This window comes from Liolophura sinensis, chromosome 1, assembly GCF_032854445.1.
Source record: "Liolophura sinensis isolate JHLJ2023 chromosome 1, CUHK_Ljap_v2, whole genome shotgun sequence".
In the NCBI taxonomy this organism is placed as follows: Eukaryota; Metazoa; Mollusca; class Polyplacophora; order Chitonida; family Chitonidae; genus Liolophura; species Liolophura sinensis.
In genome coordinates this window covers 7348541-7369629 of record NC_088295.1, presented here as the reverse complement: position 1 = coordinate 7369629, position 21089 = coordinate 7348541, and the positions used below count along the sequence as shown (strand labels likewise).

At 41.7% G+C, this 21089-nt stretch overlaps 1 protein-coding gene across 2 annotated transcripts; it reads right to left on the bottom strand.

Annotated features, from left to right (window-relative positions):
* Nucleotides 1-2591: 2591 nt before the first annotated feature.
* On the bottom strand, nt 2592-21089 carry LOC135479972 (acyl-coenzyme A synthetase ACSM3, mitochondrial-like). Of its 2 annotated transcripts, XR_010445892.1 has the most exons (13): nt 20849-21089; nt 19490-19832; nt 18982-19082; nt 18602-18714; nt 17473-17591; nt 16869-16924; nt 15924-15978; nt 9929-10050; nt 8360-8516; nt 6592-6720; nt 5551-5615; nt 3970-4044; nt 2807-2864 (listed from the first exon to the last, which is right to left on the bottom strand). XR_010445892.1 is itself a non-coding variant. In XM_064759815.1 (12 exons), the coding sequence occupies exons 2-12, from the start codon at nt 19814-19816 to the stop codon at nt 2730-2732; spliced, it is 1389 nt and encodes a 462-aa protein (XP_064615885.1). In that variant the 5' UTR covers nt 19817-19832; nt 20849-21089; the 3' UTR covers nt 2592-2729. The 2 variants fall into 2 exon arrangements, 1 of the variants encoding a protein (XP_064615885.1); XM_064759815.1 differs by lacking the exon at nt 5551-5615 and having other exon boundaries at nt 2592-2864.

Sequence of the window (21089 nt, the reverse complement as noted above, 5' to 3'; positions counted from 1 at the left end):
GTCGCATGGTTAAGACTTTTATGTCAGAATTGACAGCACAGGAGGTGCAAGGGTTCATAGACATCAGTTTTCCATGACTGACCACCACTTTCTGGATGAAATTGATTTCTTTTTTTTTTTGACAAACCGTTTGAGATACTAAAATTGAATATTTTTGTACTTTACTATCCTTCATTGATTAAAGTAATTATTTCTGCCTATATATGAACTCACGCTGGCCTCCTAGTTGATACTGCAAACTGATCAACACACATAGCAGTTATTGTATTTCAGGATACCAGTCCATTGAAGTGTGAAGGAAGACCTGCACAGATAGCTTACAACCTAGAGCATTACTCTAAATTAACTAAAACTCCCAACATGAACAATTGGTCTGGACATCACTTTTAAGAAATATTCAATAGTCATGAATCAAGACAGATTGGTTATGCATTAATGGCTCATTGAATATGTGTTGTCACTCTGTCTCTGTAAAAGGAAATGTCAAAAATGATCTAAAGAACAAAAAAAACATTTCTGAAAATTAAAATTTATGCAACACCTTACATATATATTAGAAACTATTTTGAATGCTACACCCAGATGAATGTTCTGTGCATTATCTAAATTCTCTTGAAATACTACCCTGACCTGTCAAAATAAACTAAGATTTCAATCAACAAAAGTCATTCACAACGAAGTCTGATTTGACTTATTAACAGGGTACTAATCACATGAAATTTACTACAAAAATCAACCACCCGTAATGAAAACATCAAGAGACCCACAAATAGTGAATTACCCCATGGAGCACTGACTATAATGATTTTTAAATAAGGATATATTTAGCGCGGAAAACTACACTGCTACTGTAATTTCGGTGCTGTATCAAGCCATTTATCAAACTTCAGACTCCCAAAAACAGAAACCTGGATGCTAACGTGCTTGCCTTGAAAGGAGCTGAAGACATTAGTGCCACTTGACGCCAGGGGAAGGAAATCAGTCAGACCGGGTGTGCTCACTGTCAGACACTCGCGCTAGGCTTATGTCAAAAGGTTATGAGGTTATGTAAAATGTTGAATATTTTTTTGCAAAAGAGCCTCAAATTAAATAAATATAACCAGTTATTGAGTGTTTTATTCCATTAACAGACCAAATACTGGCTCCAGACGACTTTTATGAACGCCTGGAGGTGTTGGTTCAATTCCAGCCTTGGATTCCCTTCCCTCCATTTTTCTTTATGTGGCAATAAGTGGTCAACATCTGGGTCCACCTACATGAGGTTTATAGGAATTAAAGCTCATGTCTTCAACCAATGAACAGCATGTATATGAGCTTGTTGTGGACGAGGAAATCTGTGTATCACATGTAAGTAGGTGTGTCAATTATTTGTCGAAGGTTGGTAGTTAAATACTGAAACTCCAGTTTTCTCTACCCATGTACATGTAACTTACCAAAATAAAACATTCTTTAAAAACACCAACAACCAAGTTATCAAACTCCTAAACTATGTTTTTACCCTTCTAGTAACATAACACTTGAGTATGATTAGAATAAGCAGCCAGGTATTCATTCTCGTGTTTACTGGAGTCAAAGCCTTTCGCCTACACCTTATTTGAAATCCCGTGACAGGACCTCAGAGGCTTATTTCTGTCACCACATCAGCTTTATATGCGTTCAGGAGTGTTAATGGAATTTTCATTTCAACAATTCTCTTAGCAATCCTTAAAGTACCTTAGATGCATTCCATGCATATCATGAAATGTGCAAACTTACATGTACATGTAATGGTTACAATCAACACAAACTCTCTTTCATTATACACATCTTAACTGCCTGCTTTGACGAAATTAATTCCTTCAATTTCAACCCATTTTTGAACACATGTAGAATCTGACTCTGGTTCTCATCACTAAACCCATCAAAATACAAGGTAAAGTACTTTACAACATACATGGAGCTATATATACAATGCACACTTTTTCAATACACAGCTATATATACAATGGGGCCTTTGTGGCTCACTCGGTTAGTGCGCTAGCACAGTGTACTCAGTCTCTCACCAATGCCGTCGCTGTGAGTTCAGGTCCAGCTCATGCTGACTTCCTCTCCAGCCATATGTGGGGAGGTCTGTCAGCAACCTGCGGATGGTCGTGGATTTCCACCCACCATAATGCTGGCTGCTGTTGTATACGTGAAATATTCGTCTGTAAAATGGCGTAAAACACCAATTAAATAAATAAATAAATATATATACAATGCACAATTTTACAATACACATCTTTACAATACACAGTTGATGTGTAAAAAACACATATTGTGTTTCCAAGGAACTGGACACACTGATGGATGGATGGAATGATGGACTGACTGACACTACCCTACATGCATGACATATTGTGTTTCCAAGGAACTGGATAGACGGATGGATGGATGGATGGAATGATGGACCGACTGACACTACCCTACATGCATGACATATTGTGTTTCCAAGGAACTGGACAGACGGATGGATGGATGGAATGATGGACTGACTGACACTACCCTACATGCATGACATACATGTATTGTGTTTCCAAGGAACTGGACAGACGGATGGATGGATGGATGGAATGATGGACCGACTGACACTACCCTACATGCATGACATATTGTGTTTCCAAGGAACTGGACAGACGGATAGAAAGATGGAATGATGGACTGACTGACATTACCCTACATGCATGATATGAAAATACCCTAAACCCAATTCAGTCCAAGGTGTGAACACCTTTGGTGCATACCAGCCATGGGATAGTACTTACCTCTATATCCACCCCTGGACACACTCTCCCCATTGAGCCTGGTTTTTGCTCTATGCACGGGAAGGTGGCAATAAGACACGTCTGTAAGTAGAAAATGAGTACTTTATACAAAAGATGGGAGAATTCTTTTACATTTAATTGTAGCTGTACAAGGTGTACTGGTGTCAGACACCTTGACATAATTTAAGCTGCAGTTATATACTGTACCTTCTGCCACTCAGAGCTAATGAGGGGGATCACTGCAACACTAAGAATTTACTTATGTATCTGACTGTGGCATTATGCCATATTCAATTTTGGTAATACAGTGGTGATGAGTTTTGCAGGTGGAAACAATCCTTAGTAAATGACTGTCCAGGGGTAAGTTACACATACTTGCATACTTTCCCATGTGTGATATGCATGCCATTTTGGTGGAAGACAAGTGGTCTTCAAAGAATACAAGACTGTCAACAGACCCACAACACTGTCGTGAACACACACATTGTCATGTCCCACAGACACTGATGACAGCTTCTTGTCAACAGACCTACAGACACTGTCGTCACCCACAGACACTGACGACAGTTTGTCAACAGACCCGCACACACTGATGACAGTGTCTTGTCAACAGACCCACACACACTGATGACAGTGTCTTGTCAACAGACCCATAGACACTGACGACAGTTTCTTGTCAACAAACCCGCAGACACTGACGACAGTTTCTTCTCAACAGACACTGACAACAGTTTCTTGTCAACAGACCCACAGACACTGACCACAGTTTCTTGTCAAGACCCACAGACACTGACCACAGTTTCCTGTCACCAGATCCACAGACACTGACCGCAGTTTCTTGTCAACAGATCCACAGACACTGTCGTCACCCACAGACACTGACAACAGTTTCTTGTCAACAGACCCACAGACACTGACAACAGTTTCTTGTCAACAGATCCACAGACACTGACAACAGTTTCTTGTTGATCACCAAGGCCTTACAGATCATATACTAATGATATACATCTGTACAGTATGCACATGCTTGACTATAAATAACCTACTCTGTATACACACTGTATACTTTAACTTGCTTTATAGTTACTTTTACACATATATCAATACATATTAAGCACATATACCTGCAAATATGCTGTTAAATACTATACATAGGGCCTACATGTAGATTTCAGCCAGCACTTACTGTTTCTGTCTGTCCATATGCCTCATAGATGTCTGTACCCATGCCTTTTCTCCACTCCTCAATGATTTCAGGGTTCTGCAATGAGATACTCAGGGGAATAAGAGCAACTTTCATCTGATGGACAAAAAATTTATCTCATGGTAGTTTTTGGAAAAAAATAGTAAACTTTCACCAGAAAGATGTCTCTACTGGCTGCCTATATTCACAGTATTTTACAGGTCTACAGGGTACAGAATTACTTCATACCATGGAGATACAGTGTCCTCTCAGTTAGTATACATCCTGTGGGTTGGACGCACATGTAACAGGGTTACATGCGGTTACATGTTGACATATACAGGCCTACATCATGTACTTCATGTACAGGTACAGAGCGCACTCACTTAATACTAGTATCAATACTGTCCTTCAATTGTAATTCCACATAAAGGTTAGTTACATGTTACCATATACAAGCCTACACATACTTCATGCCAGGTGGTATGTGACACAGCGTCCTCTATAAAGTTAGAATAAATACTGTTGTTATTATAAGATGTACACCACAACATATAACAAGAGCCATAAAGCAGAAGGCATATACACTGTAGCACCTTATCTCAAATGGGATGTTTTCTCTACCACTGTTCTGTATACCACATAGATGCAGAATTTTAACAAGTACATTCTGGTACAGACTCTACTACTCTGACTCTCCTATTTGATGAGACAGAATTTTAACAAGTACATACTGGTACAGACTCTACTACTCTGACTCTCCTATTTGATGAGACAGAATTTTAACAAGTATATTCTGGTACAGACTCTACTACTCTGACTCTCCTATTTGATGAGACAGAATTTTAACAAGTATATTCTGGTACAGACTCTACTACTCTGACTCTCCTATTTGATGAGACAGAATTTTAACAAGTATATTCTGGTACAGACTCTACTACTCTGACTCTCCTATTTGATGAGACAGAATTTTAACAAGTACATTCTGGTACAGACTCTACTACTCTGACTCTCCTATTTGATGAGACAGAATTTTAACAAGTATATTCTGGTACAGACTCTACTACTCTGACTCTCCTATTTGATGAGACAGAATTTTAACAAGTATATTCTGGTACAGACTCTACTACTCTGACTCTCCTATTTGATGAGACAGAATTTTAACAAGTATATTCTGGTACAGACTCTACTACTCTGACTCTCCTATTTGATGAGACAGAATTTTAACAAGCATATTCTGGTACAGACTCTACTACTCTTGACTCTCCTATTTGATGAGATTTAGATATCCCCAAGACTGAACCTCATTTCCTAGAGGCGATAACTGATGAATGTATGCACTGGAATCCACATTCACATCAAATGTCCTACAATCACAATTATCTGTAAAGTTTGGAATATTTATTACACAATTCTCGGCAGAGATGGCTTGACAAGCCTTGACTGATAGGTCACTTTTGACATGACGGCAGTACAAACTTTGAATATACAACTGTATCTGTTTCCACAGTCTTGCATTTGAGGCTATGTGATAAAACACATTTTTGTGTCAGGCTTCAGTGAAAAATCTCTCTAATCCTTCACCTGGCCATCACATTCAGTCTTCATAGCAGCCTCTTAACTTCGGGCATATATCCACACTCATTTACCTATCAACACAGAAAGTGCATGTAAGCCAACAGAGGAAAAGGTTATAGATGTGGGGGGAAAGCCGTCTTCAGACATATAGTGCACATAACATCTAACACTTTCAAAAAACAAAAAGTTTAGATGTTTAGCCTTAAGCTAAAGCCGGGGACAAGGCTACAGGATCACAAAGCAATCTTAGAATCATTACCCTTTGTATGTTCCTTTCTGTTAGATGAAATTTGTTTCACAATAACTTACCAAAAATTTACATTATCAAGCAATATTTTGGCTTGTTACGTAAGAAATAACAATTTTAAAGTGATCTGAAATTTTGACATAGCCTAAGATCGCTTCCTGATCCCTCGGCCAGAGCTTAAGCTTTGGACACTGATTGGGAATGTATGGGGAGCAGTCAGTCCAAACAGATGTTTTCTGTCTATTAGGATGACAGCTTCACCAGGTATTCAGCTGCAGATGGAGACTGTTTGGGGTCCACAGTCTGCCAGAGCAGTCGGTGGTCTACCTGGAAGTAACAGCTGTTTTGTCCACTGTAATTCCACAAAGCACTATGCTGCCAACAGAGAGCTATTATCCAAACAGACCTGTACTGTACTACATGCACATGTAACTGTTCTAATTAGTTAGGCAGTACAGTGTTAGATATAATACTGGATTGAGTACAAAGCTCCCCTATCCTAGTGTGTTACTGTTGATCAAGCCAGCCTCATAATGTGCACTGCTGAAGTCAATGTTATGTGCTATATGTTACTCCATACTATGAAACAATTCAGGGGGAAAAGGGGAAGTTATGTTACTCATAAAACACATGAAGTTTATTTCTGAAGTCACACACTTTTACAATGTTGTGACATTCATAGTCAGAAGCACATCTATATTTCTCTTGCTACATATACAGTGTAAGTCACAGTAATCATCAGTAGTGAAGCATGTGGGTGTAATGCTACCTGAACAATTCCAATACAGTATACAGCTCACCACTGGTTCTCCTCCGCTCACACATTTGCGCAATGCTTTCGGCTTCATCTTCTTCAAATCCTGGGTAATCATCATCCTTAGGGCAGTAGGTGGAGCGCAGAACAGAGTGATGGGATACCTGGACAGCACCTGCAGAGAAAGACAGAGCCGAGTGATGTACCCTGTGTGTGAATCTGTGTGGAGCACAGAACAGTAATGGGCACCTGCAGAGGAAGACACAACAGAGTGATGTATCCTGTGTGTGAATCTGTGAGGAGCACAGAACAGAGTGATGAACCCTGTGTGTGAATCTGTGTGGAGCACAGAAAATAGTGATGGGAAACCTGGACAGCGCCTGCAGAGAAAGACAGAACAGAGTGATCAATCCTGTGTGTGAATCTGTGTGGAGCACAGAACAGAGTGATGTACCCTTTGTGTGAATCTGTGTGGAGCACAGAAAATAATGATGGGAAACCTGGACAGCACTGCAGAGAAAGACAGAACAGAGCGATCAATCCTGTGTGTGAATCTGTGTGGAGCACAGAACAGAATAATGTACCCTGTGTGTGAATCTGTGTGGAGCACAGGTCAGAGTGATGAATCCTGTGTGTGAATCTGTGTGGAGCACAGAAAATAGTGATGGGAAACCTGGACAGCACCTGCAGAGAAAGACAGAACAGAGTGATCAATCCTGTGTGTGAATCTGTGTGGAGCACAGAACAGAGTGATGAATCCTGTGTGTAAATCTGTGTGGAGCACAGAAAATAGTGATGGGAAACCTGGACAGCACCTGCAGAGAAAGGAAGAAAAGAGTGATCAATCCTGTGTGTGAATCTGTGTGGAGCACAGAACAGAGTGATGTACCCTGTGTGCAAATCTGTGTGGAGCACAGAACAGAGTGATGAACCCTGTGTGCGAATCTGTGTGGAGCATAGAATAGAGTGATGTACCCTGCGTGTGAACCTGTGTGGAGCACAGAACAGAGTGATGGGAAACCTGGACAGCACCTGCAGAGAAAGACAGATCAGAGTGATGTACCCTGTGTGTGAACCTGTGTGGAGCACAGAACAGAGTGATGGGAAACCTGGACAGCACCTGCAGAGAAAGACAGAACAGTGATGTACCCTGTGTGTGAACCTGTGTGGAGCACAGAACAGAGTGTTGTACCTGTTGTGTGAATCTGTGTGGAGCACAGAACAGAGTGATGTACCCTGTGTGCGAATCTGTGTGGAGCACAGAACAGAGTGATGAACCCTGTGTGCGAATCTGTGTGGAGCACAGAACAGAGTGATGAGCCCTGTGTGTGAATCTCTGTGAACCACAGAACAGTGATGTACCCTGTGTGTTACAGAATGTTTTCTTGACATAATATACATGTATGCACCTGAGTGTTTTCTCACAATTATTGTGTCCCTATGGGGCCATCCTTAAAAAGTTTAGGTAAATTTAATCTTTCAATCATTCCTTCCTCACAAATTTCACCTTTTAACCATTACCAGTACATGTAGTTCAGCTATATTAAACATTTCAGTCATTACTTCCTCACAAATTTCACCTTTTAACCATTACAAGTACATGTAGTTCAGCTATATTAAACATTTCAGTCATTACTTCCTCACAAATTTCACCTTCACCCATTACTTTAATTACTTTATCACACATTTCACCTTGCCACCATCACATGTAGTTCAGGTAAATTCAACCTTTCAGACCTTACCAAATTTCACAGAAATGCAGGCAATAAGTAATTACCCTCAGATAAATTCACAATGGCAACCATTACATATACCTCCAGAGTTGCATGAGGGTCAAATCTGGCTGTGTTTTGTTGGAAAACACACGCTCCATTAATCCAAGGCGCAAAAAAACTTGACCATGCAGCTTTGGCCCAGCCAGTATCGGAAAGATTCCACATCACATCAGTGGGAGTCAGCCCAAACGCGTAGCTGAGGAGCGAAAGTGACATTACATAGAGAAGTCAGTCCCCACACAGAGCTGAGGAGGGAAAGTGACAATACATACAGAGGAAGTCAGTCCACACACACCCTCCATATGGAGGGAAAGTGACATTACATTGAGGACACATACATATACCTGAGGAGGCAGTCAGCCCAAACGCGTAGCTGAGGAGCGAAAGTGACATTACATAGAGAAGTCAGTCCCCACACACAACTGAGGAATGTAAGTGACATTACATATGGAAGGAGTCAGCACAAATGTGTAGTTGAGGCGGGAAAGTGACATTACATAGAGTCAGTCCACACACACAGCTGAGGAATGTAAGTGACATTACATATGGAAGGAGTCAGCACAAAAGTGTAGCTGAGGAAGGAAAGTGACATTACATAGAGGAGTCAGTCCACACACACAGCTGAGGAATGTAAGTGACATTACATATGGAGGGAGTCAGCACAAAAGTGTAGCTGAGGAAGGAAAGTGACATTACATAGAGGAGTCAGTCCACACACACAGCTGAGAACGGAAAGTGACATTACATACAGCACAAAAGTGTAGCTGTGGAGGGAAAGTGACATGACATGTATTGGGAGTCAGTCCAAACACACAAATATACCTGAGGAGGGAGTCAGCCCAAACGTGTAGCTGAGGAGGGAAAGTGACATTATATACACAGAGAGTCGGCACAAAACTGTACCTGAGGAGGGAAAGTGACGTGACATATATAGGGAGTCAGTCCAAACACATACATATACCTGAGGAGAGAGTCAGTCCACACACATAGCTGAGGAGTGAAAGTGACATTATATACAGAGAGAGTCGGCCAAAATGCGTAGCTGAGGACAGAAAGTGACATTACATACACAGGGAGTCAGCCCAACTGTGTAACTGAGAGGGAAAGTGACATGGCAAAAACATGTAGTGGGAGTCAGTCCAAACTCATACATGCATGTATAGCTGAGGACGGAAAGTGACATTATATCCAGCGGGAGTCAGTCCAAACATGTAGCTGAGGAGGGAAAGTGACCGGAGGGAAAGTGACAGGACGTGCAGAGTCAGCCCAAATGTGTAGATGAGGACCGAAAGTGACAGGACGTACAGAGATTGGGAGAGAAAGTGACAGGACGTACAGAGAAGGGGAGGAAAGTGACAGGATGCATTGAGATGGGGAGGGAAAGTGACAGGACATACAGAGGGAGTCCAAATGTGGTGGCAGCCCTTTAGCACCATAGACCCGTCCTGCCACAAAAAGACATATTAAACCCTAAGCATTTACTCATACATTCATTCCAGAGAAATCTTATTACTTATTATCCTATTACACAGGGCAGTTTTGTGACAAAGTCAGGGCCGTGTGATAACAATTATATGTATTAGAGGTGCCTGACAGTGATGGACTTACACTGCTGTGACCATGTGGCCCAGGCCATAGCTGGCATGGCTGTGCTCAGCCATCTTTGGATCCCCCGTAGTGCCACTGGTGAAGAACAACATCATTGGATCAGAGCTCTTGGTAGGGGGAGACTGAAATGTACAAACAATTGCTTTGCAGACTGATTGCCTAGACTACATGCACATGTACAAACTATGATGACCCACCCAGTCACAATGTACTCACACCAGACAAAACCTGTGATGATCCATCTGGTCAAAGCACACTGGCATCAGATATGATGACCTACCCAGTCACAATGTACTCACACCTAACAAAATGTGTGATAATCCATCTGGTCAAAGTACACTGGCATCAGATATGTCACAATGTACTCACACCAGACAAGACTTGTGATGATCCATCTGGTCAAAGTACACTAGCATCAGATATGATGACCTACCCAGTCACAATGTACTCACACCTGACAAAATGTGTGATAATCCATCTGGTCAAAGTACACTGGCATCAGATATGTCACAATGTACTCACACCAGACAAGACTTGTGATGATCCATCTGGTCAAAGTACGCTGCCATCAGACATGATGACCTACCCAGTCACAATGTACTCACACCAGACAAAATGGTCAAAGTACACTGGCATCAGATATGATGACCTACCCAGTCACAATGTACTCACACATGACAAAATGTGTGATAATCCATCTGGTCAAAGTACACTGGCATCAGATATGATGACCTACCCAGTCACAATGTACCCACACCTGACAAAATGTGTGATGATCCGTCTGGTCAAAGTACACTGGCATCAGACATGATGACCTACCCAGTCACAATGTACTCACACCTGACAAAATGTGTGATAATCCATCTGGTCAAAGTACACTGGCATCAGATATGATGACCTACCCAGTCACAATGTACTCACACCAGACAAGACTTGTGATGATCCATCTGGTCAAAGTACACTGGCATCAGATATGATGACCCACCCAGTCACAATGTACTCACACCTGACAAAATGTGTGATGATCCATCTGGTCAAAGTACACTGGCATCAGATATGATGACCTACCCAGTCACAATGTACTCACACCAGATAAAAAGTGTGATGATCCATCTGGTCAAAGTACACTGCCATCAGACATGATGACCTACCCAGTCACAATGTACTCACACCAGACAAAATGTGTGATAATCCATCTGGTCAAAGTACACTGGCATCAGACATGATGACCTACCCAGCCACAATGTACTCACACCAGAAAAGACTTGTGATGATCCATCTGGTCAAAGTACGCTGCCATCAGATATGATGACCTACCCAGTCACAATGTACTCACACCTGACAAAATGTGTGATAATCCATCTGGTCAAAGTACACTGGCATCAGATATGATGACCTACCCAGTCACAATGTACTCACACCAGATAAAAAGTGTGATGATCCATCTGGTCAAAGTACACTGGCATCAGACATGATGACCTACCCAGTCACAATGTACTCACACCAGCCAAAATGTGTGATAATGCATCTGGTCAAAGTACACTGCCATCAGACATGATGACCTACCCAGTCACAATGTACTCACACCAGACAAGACTTGTGATGATCCATCTGGTCAAAGTACACTGCCATCAGACATGATGACCTACCCAGTCACAATGTACTCACACCAGACAAAATGGTCAAAGTACACTGGCATCAGATATGATGACCTACCCAGTCACAATGTACTCACACCTGACAAAACCTGTGATGATCAGTCTGGTCAAAGCACAAACAGATATGATGGCCTACCCAGTCACAATGTACTCACACCTGACAAAATGTGTGATGATCCATCTGGTCAAAGTACACTGCCATCAGATATGATGACCTACCCAGTCACAATGTACTGTGTGATGCGTCAACCTCATACGTAACTGTGACACAACTTGAGACAAGACCAAGGGTCTATAGTTTGCATTATAGCATACAATGCACATGTAAAGATTGTCGTAACTGTTAATAATAACATGAAAGGGCTGAAATAATGCTGATGTGGTGGTAAGCCACACTCACTGTTAAAACATATGTACACATACAGCCACAGAGTAAACACATGACAAAATGTGTGATGATCCGTCTGGTCAAAGTACACTGGCATCAGACATGATGACCTACCCAGTCACAATGTACTCACACCTGACAAAATGTGTGATAATCCATCTGGTCAAAGTACACTGGCATCAGATATGATGACCTACCCAGTCACAATGTACTCACACCTGACAAAATGTGTGATAATCCATCTGGTCAAAGTACACTGGCATCAGACAGGATGGCCTACCCAGTCACAATGTACTCACACCAGACAAGACTTGTGATGATCCATCTGGTCAAAGTACGCTGCCATCAGACATGATGACCCACCCAGTCACAATGTACTCACACCAGACAAAATGGTCAAAGTACACTGGCATCAGATATGATGACCTACCCAGTCACAATGTACTCACACATGACAAAATGTGTGATAATCCATCTGGTCAAAGTACACTGGCATCAGATATGATGACCTACCCAGTCACAATGTACTCACACCTGACAAAATGTGTGATAATCCATCTGGTCAAAGTACACTGGCATCAGACAGGATGACCTACCCAGTCACAATGTACTCACACCAGACAAGACTTGTGATGATCCATCTGGTCAAAGTACGCTGCCATCAGACATGATGACCCACCCAGTCACAATGTACTCACACCAGACAAAATGGTCAAAGTACACTGGCATCAGATATGATGACCTACCCAGTCACAATGTACTCACACATGACAAAATGTGTGATAATCCATCTGGTCAAAGTACACTGGCATCAGATATGATGACCTACCCAGTCACAATGTACCCACACCTGACAAAATGTGTGATGATCCGTCTGGTCAAAGTACACTGGCATCAGACATGATGACCTACCCAGTCACAATGTACTCACACCTGACAAAATGTGTGATAATCCATCTGGTCAAAGTACACTGGCATCAGACAGGATGGCCTACCCAGTCACAATGTACTCACACCTGACAAAATGTGTGATGATCCATCTGGTCAAAGTACAATGGCATCAGACATGATGACCTACCCAGTCACAATGTACTCACACATGACAAAATGTGTGATAATCCATCTGGTCAAAGTACACTGGCATCAGATATGATGACCTACCCAGTCACAATGTACTCACACCAGATAAAAAGTGTGATGATCCATCTGGTCAAAGTACACTGCCATCAGACATGATGACCTACCCAGTCACAATGTACTCACACCAGCCAAAATGTGTGATAATCCATCTGGTCAAAGTACACTGGCATCAGACATGATGACCTACCCAGCCACAATGTACTCACACCAGAAAAGACTTGTGATGATCCATCTGGTCAAAGTACGCTGCCATCAGATATGATGACCTACCCAGTCACAATGTACTCACACATGACAAAATGTGTGATAATCCATCTGGTCAAAGTACACTGGCATCAGATATGATGACCTACCCAGTCACAATGTACTCACACCTGACAAAATGTGTGATGATCCGTCTGGTCAAAGTACACTGGCATCAGACATGATGACCTACCCAGTCACAATGTACTCACACCTGACAAAATGTGTGATAATCCATCTGGTCAAAGTACACTGGCATCAGACAGGATGGCCTACCCAGTCACAATGTACTCACACCTGACAAAATGTGTGATGATCCATCTGGTCAAAGTACACTGGCATCAGACATGATGACCTACCCAGTCACAATGTACTCACACATGACAAAATGTGTGATAATCCATCTGGTCAAAGTACACTGGCATCAGATATGATGACCTACCCAGTCACAATGTACTCACACCAGATAAAAAGTGTGATGATCCATCTGGTCAAAGTACACTGCCATCAGACATGATGACCTACCCAGTCACAATGTACTCACACCAGCCAAAATGTGTGATAATCCATCTGGTCAAAGTACACTGGCATCAGACATGATGACCTACCCAGCCACAATGTACTCACACCAGAAAAGACTTGTGATGATCCATCTGGTCAAAGTACGCTGCCATCAGATATGATGACCTACCCAGTCACAATGTACTCACACATGACAAAATGTGTGATAATCCATCTGGTCAAAGTACACTGGCATCAGATATGATGACCTACCCAGTCACAATGTACTCACACATGACAAAATGTGTGATGATCCATCTGGTCAAAGTACACTGGCATCAGACATGATGACCTACCCAGTCACAATGTACTCACACCAGCCAAAATGTGTGATAATCCATCTGGTCAAAGTACACTGCCATCAGACATGATGACCTACCCAGTCACAATGTACTCACACCAGACAAGACTTGTGATGATCCATCTGGTCAAAGTACACTGCCATCAGACATGATGACCTACCCAGTCACAATGTACTCACACCAGACAAAACCTGTGATGATCAGTCTGGTCAGAGCACAAACAGATATGATGACCTACCCAGTCACAATGTACTCACACAAGACAAAATGTGTGATGATCCATCTGGTCAAAGTACACTGGCATCAGACATGATGACCTACCCAGTCACAATGTACTCACACCAGACAAAATGGTCAAAGTACACTGGCATCAGACATGATGACCTACCCAGCCACAATGTACTCACACCTGACAAAATGGTCAAAGTACACTGGCATCAGATATGATGACCTACCCAGTCACAATGTACTCACACCTGACAAAACCTGTGATGATCAGTCTGGTCAAAGCACAAACAGATATGATGGCCTACCCAGTCACAATGTACTCACACCTGACAAAATGTGTGATGATCCATCTGGTCAAAGTACACTGGCATCAGATATGATGACCTACCCAGTCACAATGTACTCACACATGACAAAATGTGTGATGATCCATCTGGTCAAAGTACACTGGCATCAGATATGATGACCTACCCAGTCACAATGTACTCACACATGACAAAATGTGTGATAATCCATCTGGTCAAAGTACACTGGCATCAGACAGGATGGCCTACCCAGTCACAATGTACTCACACATGACAAAATGTGTGATGATCCGTCTGGTCAAAGTACACTGGCATCAGACATGATGACCTACCCAGTCACAATGTACTCACACATGACAAAATGTGTGATAATCCATCTGGTCAAAGTACACTGGCATCAGATATGATGACCTACCCAGTCACAATGTACTCACACCAGATAAAAAGTGTGATGATCCATCTGGTCAAAGTACACTGGCATCAGACATGATGACCTATCCAGTCACAATGTACTCACACCAGCCAAAATGTGTGATAATCCATCTGGTCAAAGTACACTACCATCAGATATGACCTACCCAGTCACAATGTACTCACACCTGACAAAATGTGTGATAATCCATCTGGTCAAAGTACATTGGCATCAGACATGATGACCTACCCAGTCACAATGTACTCACACCAGCCAAAATGTGTGATAATCCATCTGGTCAAAGTACACTGGCATCAGATATGATGACCTACCCAGTCACAATGTACTTACACCAGACAAAACCTGTGATGATCAGTCTGGTCAAAGCACAAACAGATATGATGACCTACCCAGTCACAATGTACTCACACCTGACAAAATGTGTGATGATCCATCTGGTCAAAGTACACTGGCATCAGATAGGATGACCCACATGGTCACAATGTACTGACAACAGAGAATTTACATTCTTGACACTTGACCAGCCCTCATCATACCTGTACCGGTACACATGTACATGTACTCATGACACTGGGCTGACTAATGGTAGGTCTATCACCAAATTCCACAGGAAGACTATATACATGTACGTAGACTGTCAATTTGAAATTTGAAAGCATGTGATCAAAGAAAAAGAAAAAATTTCATTTTCAAAAATTTATTTTTCTTATGTAACTGAGAAAAGTTCTAAAACTCACCTGGAAATCTGAGCTGGCCTTGTCAAGCTGTTGGTTAAAGCTCATCCAGCCAGGTCTGAGGAAGACAAAGGGTTGGGTCAACTCTATTCAACAGGGCAGTCAGCCTACGTCAACCTCATACGTAACTGTGACACAACTTGAGACAAGACCAAGGGTCTATAGTTTGCATTATAGCATACAATGCACATGTAAAGATTGTCGTAACTGTTAATAATAACATGAAAGGGCTGAAATAATGCTGATGTGGTGGTAAGCCACACTCACTGTTAAAACATATGTACACATACAGCCACAGAGTAAACTTGGACAAGTTACAGTCAGACATGTACATGCTAGTGTGGCCGGTGGATGAAGGTGCAAGTTACAGTCACACAACAGACATGTACATCCCGGTGTGAAAGGTGGATGAAAGTGCAAGTTACAGTCACACAACAGACATGTACATCCTGGTGTGGCAGGTGGATGAAGGTGCAAGTTACAGTCACACAACAGACATGTACATCCTGGTGTGAAAGGTGGGTGAAAGTGCAAGTTACAGTCACACAACGGACATGTACATCCTGGTGTGACAGTAAGATGAAGGTGCAAGTTACAGCCACAGAGCAGACATGTACATGCTGGTGTGACAGGTAGATGAAAGTGCAAGTTACAACCCCTGAGCAGACATCTACATGCTGGTGTGACAGGTAGATGAAGGTGCAAGTTACAGCCCCTGAGCAGACATCTACATGCTGGTGTGACAATTAGAAGAAGGTGCAAGTTACAGTCACACAGCAGACATGTATATGGTGGTGTGACAGGTGAATGGAGGTGCAAGTTACAGTCAAAGGGCAGACATGTACATGTTCGTGTGACAGGCGGATGAAGGTGCAAGTTACAGCCACAAGGCAGACATGTACATGTTGGGGTGACAGGAGAGTGTAGTTGAAGCTATTGTTCACATACCTGGTCTCTGGCCCAATTAGAAGTTTGGTCTTCAGATACGAACTCTGCTCTGCCACCTGCCAACGGAAAAATTTCAGTCCCCCTTCTTTACTAATAATAGTGTTCCATGCATGCTGTTCCATTCCAACAGATGCTTACTCCGTCACAACACAAATGCAACCATATCCATTATATTAACTATACTTTAGGTGATCGAAAACCAGTCATGCAGGGCTTGTATTTAATAAAGTCATTTTATGTAAAACATTGTGTAGAATAATGCTCGATTTAATTTCGAGAGGCACATTTGCCATCCTACACTCTTCTTTATAGAGTCACTCAGTTGTGCTCATCACAGGCTGAACCTCTTGTTTAAATTCTCATCTCATTCTAGTGCATGTCCATTTCTTGAAGAAGTTTTGCTAAGGCTGAAAGTGAGCTGTATTATTTTCAAAAATGTTTGAAGCTGCAATACAGGAAAGTGATCAGTGGCAGTTAAGGTATGAAATCTGTTAGATGCTTTTTCTACATGTCACTGTACATTCCACTACATAGTGACTGGGCATTTTAACAAACCAAACTGTTTTCCAGTACCATATTAAGTCATCAGACATCTCCACATTACCTGATCCACAGCCTCTGCACAGTTTACATCAGTCACTACACAGCAGGCCTGAGAGGACAGAAGTCTGTGTGAGATGTCCTTAGGGGTCAACAAAGTTGTTCCTGGGCTCAGTACCACACCTGCATAGAGAAATGAGACAGGTATTTTAGGATGATGCTGAAGGTAAAGCTAGAGTCAAATAATAACACAATGTTTAACGAAGCAGTCGCATGCACATGTACCTGGTATAACATACTGTTACACTTAGTATGTGTATGTGCAATGTAACAGCACTGCAAAACAGGTATCTAAACTATTTCCAAGTCTGGTATAAGCCACCTGGGTAAACTGTGACAAAGGATCAACAGCTGTTTTCATTGCTCACAAGTTCTGTAACCACCCAGGAGACACATGAGGGGAGGATCATCTATTGTTTCTATTGTTAACCTGCTCTTATTGCTGCCAGGTTCATGGTAATCACCAAAGTAACACACGGGGGAGAATCATCTATTGTTTACACCTTACCTGTCCTTATTGCTACTAGGGTCAGTAACCACCCAGGTAACACACAGGGAAGGACCATCTATTCTTTACCTGTTCTTACTGTTGCCAGGGTCCGTAACCACCCAGGTAACACATGGGGAAGGATCATCTATTGTTTACCTGCTCTTCCAGGTGGCAGGGTCATTAACCAGCCAGGTAACACATGGGGGAGAATCATCTATTGTTTACCTGTCCTCATTGCTGCCAGGTTCAGTAACCAGCCAGGTAACAAATGGCTGAGGATCATCTATTGTTCACCTGCACTCATTGCTGCCAGGTTCACAGTAACCACCAAGGTAACACATGGGGGAGAATCATTTATTGTTTACAATGTACCTGTCCTTATTGCTGCTAGGGTCAGTAACCAGCCAGGTAACACGCGGGGAAGGATCATCTATTTACCTGCTCTTCCAGCTGGCAGGGTCAGTAACCAGCCAGGTAACACAGGGGAAGAATCATCTATGTTTACCTGTCCTTATTGCTGCCAGGGTCAGTAACCACCCAGGTAACACATGGGGGAGAACAATCTATTGTTTACCTGTCCTTATTGCTGCCAGGTTGAGAAACCAGCCAGGTAACACATGGGGGAGGATCATCTACTGTTTACCTGCTCTTATTGCTGCCAGGTTCAGTAACCACCAAGGTAACACACGGGGAAGGATGACAATCATCCTGTCTTTTGGCTGTAATCTACAGTCGATACTCAGGATATTGGCAACTCTAGAAAGACAAAGCACATTAACACCAAAGCAATGCTTAATATGGACATCTGTAAATTTACACTATTTGAACTATGAGGTACATATTTACTAAACCATCAATATAATTTTAGTCACAGGCATATTAATATTTTACAGGAACTTATAATATTCTGATGTATTCTGTGATGAAGCAGAAGTTTATGCAAATTTTCCTTCATTCAGACAAATGCACTGAATGAACTAAACACCTAGAATTGACCAAATCTAATGAGCTGAGGTAACTTACTTTTTGGAGTACTGGGAGAGTTGCTGGAAGCTCCACTTTACCTCCTGACCCCTGTCATCTATCCACCATAATGCTGGGTTACTACGAGATCTCTTTCCTTCCTGATGTAAAAATTACAAAATAATGAACTTACATGGAGTTAAAATCACCATTAAACACACCACTGCCAATAACACATCCTAGAATTAACAGACCAAAACAGTTTATAAGTATGGTCACTTGGCTGTTTTCTCCAGGGCCAGCTGTATCAGCCATCAAAAAGTTGCTCCATGTCTAATTATAACTGAAAGTTTTTGTACTCCAAGATAGCCAGTGCATATTACCTACATCCATAACCTCCAGAACAGTTGTCGTATTTGAAATATTTGTGAGCACACTGTATCATTTTCAGACTAAAGATAAAAATATTAAATAAAATGAACCTCATGAAAATACAGAAGTGCAGCCATGAAATCAATTTGTGTTCTTTTTGGGTTTTTTTTCTTAAAGATCAAACACTGTTTCGCACCTCTTCCATACAAGCCCAGCGGTCGATGACGTCTGTGGCAAAGTTAAAATATTCGGGAACAGTCAAGCTGAACTGCTTCCGACTCTTCTCATAATCATCAAATGGATCATGCCCAAAGATGCTGAGAGTTGAACACCACCGTCTGTTAGTAGAGGGATGGGTGAAAGAAGGGAGACAACTCTTTGCAGAAACGAAGCACAGATATCTTTGCCGTAACTGCCTATTCCAGCACTTTGTCAGTTGCTTAGGACAAAGTCTGAACATTGTGGGTTTCAGTGTGCAATGGAAAGCTGATCGTCCCCACGCCATGCTGTGTAGGGCAAACATGCTTATTCCTCAGAGCCTGTAAGGCATAAAAACATAGATATGGATAAATTGACTGCCATAAACTGTAAGTTACTTTAAAGGAATATATTTTAAAAAGCCAAAACATTCTAATCTACTTGTACGTTGCACAACTATTATATTTTAATTAATGCTGAGTAATTTGTGAGCTTTGAGATAAGAAAGAAAAGGTATATGAACACGTTTGTATTTGTTAGAATCATCCCTTAGGATTACTTTTTCTGCTGCATTCAAATTTCAAAGAATTGGTCAGAATTTTACAGGTATCACAACAAGTTTATTAATTTATTTATTTCATTATTGCTAAATATCGTTCTCACTAATTTTTCACTTATGCAATGGCAGTCAGTTTTGGATCACAACGGATATGAAATAAAAGATCTCGTATGTATATAACATAACCAGTACATGTACATGATGATCTTGTACTTTGAAACATCAAAATTTGTTTGGGGATGCATCTCGTGTAACAATTATGCCTTAAATATGGACTCAAAACATGGCAGATGCTGCCCCAGGATAAATTTACTTTTAAGTATGGCAAGTTGTTAAAAATGGGGCTCAACAATTAATATAACTTAATGCACTGAACACAAAGTTGGCCTGTAACATTTCACTTTGAGAAGCACATAAAGGTCTTGATACATGTATGAGACAACTTTTTCGGATAAACATTAACCAAATTTCACACACAAAAAAAAATCTTATCAAATGTTCATATAAGGTGGACTAGTCAATCAGAATCAGGAAAAATGTGTGACTAGAAAAAAAAGTCAAATTTTAGGTGAAATAAATGGAGTAAGGTTACTTTACATAACTTTTGCGCTCTGACTGTGGTTTGGGGCCACATATGGTCCAACAAAATTTTGCCAATCTATCGTAAGAGCAATCTCGGACTACTACAGTAGTATAAACATCCATGCAGCCAACTCTAACATGGGGAATGCCATGTATGGCAATTGACCTATTCCCATCAGAATGGGGTAACACCACCCCAATCACAAGACCACTTACACATGTTGTCAGTATGTAGGCTCGAACTAAACGTTTAACAAATATGGCAAACTGGGGAGTATGGGAATTGACCCCTGTGTACCCCAGGTCCCTGTCACTTCACGTGATCTACTCCAGACTACATAGGTAAAACGAGGCGTGTCATCTGCCAACCACCTTGGCCACTTAAAAGCCCTGTTCTCTACATACACGTGTTCTAAACTTCGATATTCAATTTCTGACTGTTTGAAAAAAGTGCACC

What these genes read in the sequence shown, in the direction of transcription:
- LOC135479972 (XM_064759815.1), bottom strand. Translation starts at nt 19,816, where the DNA reads ATGTTTGCCCTACACAGCATGGCGTGGGGACGATCAGCTTTCCATTGC. An exon ending in AGGCCAGCTCAGATTTCCAG is followed by an intron (nt 10,051 to 15,923) that starts GTGAGTTTTAGA and finishes TGTACATTTCAG; the next exon opens with TCTCCCCCTACCAAGAGCTC. An exon ending in TGAGCGGAGGAGAACCAGTG is followed by an intron (nt 4,045 to 6,591) that starts GTGAGCTGTATA and finishes ATCTCATTGCAG; the next exon opens with AACCCTGAAATCATTGAGGA.